We start from the raw sequence: 8,434 nt of genomic DNA, 5'->3' as shown, positions 1-8,434 counted from the left end.
ATTGGTTGATAAATCATGGAGAGAGAATAATTGAGAGTGTTCCCAGTAAAACAACATGCACCAGAGTCTCCCCTACTGAGTTACATTATCAGCTCCTACTGATGTTCTTTTTTCTACAAGTCTATCTCTCTCCTCCCAGGCCAACCAACATATCCCAATTTTACATTTTACAGGTTTATGCATCTGAGACATTGACCAATAAAAAAAGACAAATTGAGGGAAAGGACTCTGGTCTGGCTTAGATCAGGTACCCACTCCTCAGGTAAGTGTGAGGTAAGTTGCAGAAAAAATATGATAGAGTAGGGACCTAACATTCTCTCCCAAAAGAGAGAGTTATTAGTCAGTAGTACAGTTGTCCACTCAATGACCTCAAAAACACTCAAAAAGGAAGTTATCAAATTGGCTTAGATGACTTTTGACACTATATTTCAAAGTCTTAGAACTTGAATCATTCCATTGATATATTCTTTGCACACTGACTATATCACTATTTTAAAATCTGAATATCAATATCAATATTTTAAAATCTCACAGAGACAAATAGGATAACTGTGACCCTATTCCTTATCTGCCAAATCACATAGAACTCCCTACTTTCCATCTTCTATTTATTTATACTGTCTTGTGTGACTCATGAAAAATCTCCCAGTGGCCTTTATTACCAGGACTCTGTAGGTATCAGTGTCCCGTTCATCAATGAATGTGATGTCAAGGAAGGGAGGAGTTGGGGCAGGAAGAAGGGATCATGGCAGCTACCCAGACAACTTTAAATATTTCTTTTAATTGTTAATAGTCATCTGGGCTGCGGTGCCAATTGAGCAGGATTAGAATAAGGGATAAATGACACAGACTAAGCCTTGAAATGTTTTTTTCCCTAGAGAAATTGTGATGGGGAGAAAGGTAATGTAGACCAGTAATGAAAACAAGTGCTACAATTTACTGAGTAGCCACCAGTTATATGGTTATCTGTGAGATTTTGTTTGGCAGTAGGCAAAAATTAGTATTTCCCTCTCTATTTGTCCTTCCATGAACTGGGGAGTTGGTATCAATTTTCCTCTGGATTCCAAGGTGTCCACTTTCTAAGGTGGTGAATTGAGGAGGGAAAAATGCATGCATGCCATCCATTCTCAAATAGTCCTGTTTTGGTGTTCATATTCTGGCAGCTATGGTAGAATTCTGGCAGCTATGGTACATAGAAGACTATGTAGAATACTCAAGACATAGGACTATCATCAAAGGGCAGGAACGGGCTGTTGCCGGCTCCATGTACAAGGAGGATGTGAAGATTCACAACCACACTCATATTGGGGTTCTTGCTGGAAAGATGGCAGAAAGTGTTGTTACTCCTTTTTCAAGTATTATTACTGTACTGGAGAGGCTGGGGAGGAGGTTGCTAATTCAGAGGAATATATTCTAAATGATACAACTGAAGAAGAATCAGTGAAAAAGTCTCAAACCCTTATGGAGATACATCAGGAAAAACTAAAAGAAGAGAAGAAGAAAAAAGAATATGCCTTGAAAGAGTAGTTCAGACAGTGATGATGAAGAAAAGAAACATGAAAAACTGAAGAAGGGGCTGAATGCCAAGGAGGCCCGCCTTCTTCATGTCAAGGAGATCATGCAGATAGATGAGAGGAAGTAGCCATATAATAGTATCTATGAAACCCGGGAGCCCACAGAGGAAGAAATGGAGGTCTACAGAATAAAATGCCAGAGGCCAGACGACCCTATGATCTCCTCCTTAGGACAGTAGAGACTAGTCACACACATCACCCCAGATACACAGTGAACTCATTCTTCTTGGCTTCTTGCCGAAGATGAGAAACAGAAAAAATAGTGTCTACTCTTCATGCTGCCTGACTTAGATAATAAAACTTCCAGAGGTTGCATAGCAAATTGATTCCTCTCTGCAGTGACGATGGACTGGAGTGGTAGCACAGCAGGAAGGGCATTTGCCTTGCACGCAGCTGACCCAGATTCGATTCCTCCATCCCTCTCAAAGAGTCCAGCAAGCTACAGAGAGTATCCCATCTGCACAGCAGAGCCTGGGAAGCTACCCGTGGTGTATTCAATATGCCAAAAACAAGTCTCACAATGGAGACGTTACTGGTGCCTGCTCAAGCAAATCGATGAACAATGGGTTGACAGTGCTACAGTGTTACATTCTGGCAGCAATAAACATAGATGCACACATATTTTTAAAAGAAATTTTTTTTTATTGAATCATCATGTGAAAAGTTACAAAGCTTTCAGGCTTAAGTCTCAGTCATACAATGATCAAACACTCATCCCTTCGCCAGTGGACATGTTCCACCACCAAGAACCGCAGCATACCTCCCATCCCATCCCCTACCCCCCCACCCACCACCTGTGTGGCTGATGATTTTCACTTTACTTTCTCTTTACTTTGATTACATTCAATATTTCAACAGAAAACTCACTATTATTATTTGAAATTTTCCCCCAATAATTAGACCTGCCGAAAAGGCATCATTTGATAATTTGTTTTCCATTGCTGAGAATGAAGAGCATATGAGGTCACTTTGGATTTCTGGTATGTTAGTAATTAAATCCAGAGAAATTTCTGCCAGAAGTCACATCATTGCAAGCTCATACCTCTGTTTAGTGGGCCTTATAAGATGGTGGTCGCCACGCCACCAGGGAAAGGAAAGGCCGAGAGAGAAAATCCTTTCGTCTCCTGGGGTGGCATGGGGCCATAGCTTAGTTCACAGTCTAGAGGCATTTCTGCAAGAAGCTGCTGGGTGCCAAAAGTAGTTAGTTGGCCTCCGAGATCATGGGCGTTCAAGAATGGCAGAGACGTTCCACACACATTTTTGAATTAATATTTTTTGTATTGGGGCCATCAAGATTGTAGATGCCATGAAGTGGAAATTCTGGTAGTATAGTTTATTTTTAATATTTAGAAGAACCTCCATACAATTTTCCATAGAAACTGAATGAGACCATATTCCCACCAATAGTAAACAAGTTTCTTTTTTCACCACACCCCTGCCCAAACTGCTTCCAATCTATTTTTATATATGTCATTCTCTCTGATATGATATGACTTGCATTTCATGGCAATATGTGGTGATGAACACTTTTTCATATGCATTCTGGTCATCCGTTTGTATTCTTTAAGGAAATGTTTATCTCCTCCCTATTTTTGATGGGAGTATTGTTCATTTATTTATTTTTATTGAATCACCATGAATTTCAAAGTTATAAAGATATCTATATGGTTGAGTTTCAGGTATACAGTGTTTCAACACCAATCCCTTAAGTAGTGGGGAATTAGTGGTTTTTGTAGTTGAGATTTTTCACATTGTCCTAAATTGAATTCTTAGAAGCATAATTTATGCACTCAATGCCACCTATACAGGTCTCATGATTCTTAGTCCACCTTTCCTACCAGGTGTGGGTTCCATATTAGCAACTCTATCGTGACTGGCATTCACTTTCATTGCTGGGATTGTGCTCAGTCTATGTGGAGGCACTAGGACTTGAGTCTGCCATTTACCTTTGAACACAGGTGCTCTAAGCCAGAGTCTACCCCCCAGATCCTTGCCCCCAATTGTTCTTACTTTGCAAATCTCTAAGAACCTTAAGAGTCCACAAAAGGCTTCCTTCTAACTTAGGATAGTATAGTTCTTTCTGGATGGACCATAGAAGAAGGAATTACTTGAAACATTGGTGGAGGGAAGTGGACATTCTTGTGGACTGTGTGGTGTTGGGACATTGTATGCACGAAATTGTGTCATTAACAATATTGCCAGTCATGGTGACTCAAATAAAAACGTTTTTTTAAAAAAGGATTTGAGGTACCAAAATAAAATATGCATTTTCTTTTATTAAAGAAATTTTCTTTTATTAAAGAAAGAAAAAGTTTCTACTTCAGGCACAGAACCCTTTTATATTATGGGGCATTCTCATTCCACAGTTGCAGAGAAATTGTAACCAGATGAAACCAGGTACATTTCTGACACTTTAAAAATGTCTTATTTTGTTTTATTTTTTTAAAGCACTCTTGTTCTAGCAATTACTAGACCAATGGAGTAAAAGAAAAGTTGATAATTTTTAGTTCTGACTAGATTTGGAGAACACACACAAAAAAGTATGCAAATACCAATCCCCAGAATCTGCATATGCCTGATGTGTGAGGGAGGATTGGTTCCAAACAATTTAAAATTCACTCTTTAATTAAATAATACTGTGCTGCCATTTAATTACAAAGACATATTCCATTTCCTTAGCTGTCTGTAGCCTTAATACCCTAACTCAGAGTTCCAGTTTTCACTCTCTTAACCATTACCTCTCTCCTTTAGTTACTGGCACAAAAATGTACTACAAACAAGTTCAAAATGAACTAAATTCTCTTTAAAAGTTGGATGAGGCTCAGTATGAATTAATCTTTGTGACTATTTCTTCTCTTTGATCTTGTAGCTTGAGAAAATGGCCCGTAACATACCTCACCAAAGACAGCGGGCTTTGTCAACATCTGGGGAAGCTTTGTATGAAATCCTTGGTCTGCATAAAGGAGCATCAAATGAAGAAATTAAAAAAACCTATAGGTATGGAAATTCAATGATCACATTACCTGACAATGCTGACAATTCTAATAGTTACTCTGAAATTGGCATTTGCCTACAATTAAAGACATATGCTTCTCACTAACACCAGGGAATAGAAGTTTGAATCTTGCATTCTCTGGTTTGTTATATAGATTGTTGGGAATAAAGTACAACATTGATTTTATGAAAGGATTATCTGTGGATGCCAGAAAAGTATAGTGTGTGTATGAGAAAGAGAGAGAGAAAGAAAGGAGAGAGAGAGAAAGAACAATGTCAATGAATGACCAGGAGTTATGATTTAATTCATATGACAAAACATCACTGAGTGTGGTAGAAGAATTTTGAAAGAAGAGTGTCATACAATTATTATATTATGCACTATATTTTTTGTGATTTTACTTTTCATATTTTATATCTGATGCAATTCTAAATTAGCTATGGGGCATGTAGAAATACCATTTTTTAAAAGCTGCAAGGAATTTAAAAATTGAATATAAAATTTATGTATTATAGAAAATTTGAAAAATTATTAATATAATAGGATTTATTCTACCTATAGTAAGAATGAGAATTCATATTTTGCTTCCTTTCAGTCTCATTTTTTTCTCTAGATGTTTTTAAATTTAATTAACCCATTGTTTTCTTTTTAACAAAAGTCAATTACAAAAATATATTGATGTTATCAAATAATCTGAATTTTTACGACTAGCCCATGGCTTTCCTGTCATTTCTTTTTGTGCTACTATTTACTTGTAAGATCTAATTTTCTCTTTTGCAGTGGGGGGTAGGGAAGGTTTGAGCTATAGCTAATGGTTCTCAGAAGCACACCTAGTTCTGTGCTCAGGAGTCATTTCTGGCAGTGTTCAGGGGAACACATGCAGTGTTGTGAATCAAACCGGGGTCAGCCATATGCAAGACAAGCACCTTACCTTCTCCATTACTGATCAGCTAACTAATGTTCTTGTACAGAAATTATGATGAATATTTCAAATTATTTTCTTTGTTTACTTTGGTTTGGGGTCCATTCTCGGCTGTGCTCAGGGCTTACTCCTGGTTCTGCACCCAGGAATAAGTCCTGGCAGGCTTGGGAAACCATATCAAGTGCCAGGGACCCAAATTGGGTCATCTGTGTGCAAGGCAAGTGCCCTATTCACTGTATTATCTCTCTGGCTCCCAAGTTTCTATATTTTTTCAGGAAAAAAATTAATATACAAAGCATTAACCCATATTTTTGGATATATTTATGGTTTTGCTTTTATATTGCTGACCTATTTGTGAGAAACGAAGATAGTATTTAGATATAAGTTTTCCCAAATCAGTACCCTAACAAAAAATTATTGAACACCCCATTTTTTACCTATTGACATTCCTTGAATTTGGATTGAGCCCTTCACCGTGTGGTAAGTTGTGGGACATGGAATGGTTTTAAGAAGCACAACTAGAAGAGTAAATGACAGCAGTTAAAATTGCTGTGTAGATAAAAATATTCAGTGAAAACAGTACATTTTATCAAAGACAATGAAGCTTTTATTTGTATTTTACAGAAAGTGATTGGGACTGGATAGGCAGGGCTTCCTCCTGGCTCTGTGGACAGGGATCACTCCTGGTGCTGCTCAGGGGACCATATTCATCTTCTGGGGATAGAATAGGAATTGGAGGCACACAAGGCAAGAGTCTAAACCTCTGAACTCTCTCTCCAGGGGTAGGGCTTCTGGTTGAGACACTATGCTATGATGAGATTTGTGAAACAAAGAAATTTCATTATAATAGGTTAGCACCTACACAGAGCCTCCCCCCGAAATGATTGGGAAAGTGATTTCTAGCTACCTCATAAGTTTTGCCACTTTACAAATGTAACTTTTAATCACCTTTATTAATTTTGTAAGCTAGACTTTCAGGTCATATCCTAATGAAGACACTAATTATGCTTAGCTATTTACAAGTTTAATAATCATAGCCCTGTCTTTTCATGTAATCAGTGTCTTCCTATTAATTTTGTTTTAATGTCACACAAATAATTATTTTTTTAGTTGATTAAGGTACTAGTATTCTGCCAAAAGCATTTGTGTCTGTCTAAATTGCACATTTGTATTCTGCAGGTTATTAAAAATGTATGATGAGGTTGAAATTCCACTGGGAGTATTAATCTTATATTCAGGGATCCAGATCAAATCAGTCACAATGTAGTGAATTAAAAGTCAGAGAAATTTTATATAATTGCAAATTATTAGATCACACACTTCTTGATCTTTATTTATAATTTCTATTGTGCTCTTGAAAACAAGACTAAGTTGCAAGATTTCTCTCCGGTATTTTAGTTATGAGATCACACATTCACCTGATTAAAATGACCAAAAATGTTATATCTTATATCTCTGAGATTCTCTCTCCCATTAAGATAATTCATTATGTATCTTTTTTTTTTTTTTTGAGAACTCATGTCTACTAATGGGGCTGGAGAGATAGTAAAATGGGAAAAGCGCTTGCCTTGCACGCGGCCTACCTGGGTTTGATTCCCAGCATCCCATATGATCCTAGGCAACTAAAGAAGTGATTCCTGAGTGCAGAGCAAGGAGAAACCCCTAAGCATCTTTGGGTATGACCCAAAACTGAAAAAAAAACCAGAAAGAAAGAAAAAGAAAGAAAATCTCATGCCTACCTAAGCATATACAGAGACCTTCTAAGAGACCTTCTAATCTGGACATGATAGTATAGGCTTGTGTTTCTCTGCTCCTTCCTGCTAAGCATGTCTGAGATAACACAAACAAAAGAGAATAGAGGAATTAGGAGGAATAGAGGTAATAAGTTGGTTTGAGACTATGCAAGGAATAGTATAGTGGCAGAGTATCTTATGACTGGCCACCCAAGAGAAGGTAATCCAGATATACATGCTCTCCTGATATACTATACATGCTAGCAATAGAAGGTCGCCAAGTAGTCTTGATCTTTTTCCATGTTGATTGAAGTCTTACCAACAACTATAGACAAGTCTAACAGGAATAACAATTCAATTGACTTAATGTCCCCCTAACAATAACTAGCCAGAAGACTTCCCCAGCAACTTGAGAATCCTCTCTTACCCCGAGATCCCACTTGAAAGGAGACATTAACAAAGGGGAATCTTTTAATTTTTTTATTGAGTCACTGTGAACGACAAAGTTACTCATGATTGCATTTCAGTCATACAATGTCACTATCACTGTCACTGTCATCTCGTTGCTCATCGATTTATTCGGGTGGGCACCAGTAACGTCTCACATTGTGAGACTTATTGTTACTGTTTTTGGCATATCCAATACGTCACGGGTAGCTTGCCAGGCTCTGCCCTGTGGGCCTGATACTCTCGGTAGCTTGCCGGGCTCTCGGAGAGGGGCGGAGAAATCGAACATGGGTTGGCCTTGTGAAAGGCGAACGCCCAACCGCTGAGCTATTGCTCCAACCCCGTCATACAATGTACCAACACCAGTTCCTTCACTAATGTCCACTTCCCTCCACCAATGTTCCCAGTTGCCCTCCCATGACAAGGAGCATTCTACCCTCTAAAGCACCCAGCTCAGGGTGCAATTTGTCCATATTCCAGCATCCTGGATGTTCCCATCCCCTACCTAAACTCACTAAACAAACCAGTCTGAGAATTTCTATTCTCTTGCTTAACAAATTGGTATCCGAGAGTCAGGAGCCAGAACAAATAGACTAACACGTGGCGAATGTTCTGGAAGTTACATGATCACTGGAACCATAGCCATAAAACAAGGCTAGGAAAGCAGTAGGCTGAGCTCAGAGTAACTGCTCTTTCGAAGTTTGAATAGGATCCAGAGTTTCCTAGCATAATAGTGTAGGTGTCTAGATCAAAATGACTTATT

At 38.2% G+C, this 8,434-nt stretch overlaps 1 protein-coding gene across 1 annotated transcript in view; it reads left to right on the top strand.

Annotated features, from left to right (window-relative positions):
* Window positions 1-4,452: 4,452 nt before the first annotated feature.
* The window catches only part of DNAJC5B (DnaJ heat shock protein family (Hsp40) member C5 beta), a 52,040-nt gene continuing 48,058 nt past the window's right edge, over window positions 4,453-8,434 (top strand). The window contains exon 1 of the mRNA XM_004602421.2: window positions 4,453-4,571. Coding sequence (XP_004602478.1) covers window positions 4,453-4,571 — 119 coding nt within the window. The remainder of the gene's footprint in view (window positions 4,572-8,434) is intronic.

This window comes from Sorex araneus, chromosome 2 (assembly GCF_027595985.1).
Source record: "Sorex araneus isolate mSorAra2 chromosome 2, mSorAra2.pri, whole genome shotgun sequence".
NCBI lineage: Eukaryota > Metazoa > Chordata > Mammalia > Eulipotyphla > Soricidae > Sorex > Sorex araneus.
Note: the sequence above shows the minus strand (reverse complement) of the source record. Positions and strands in the feature narration are given on the sequence as shown.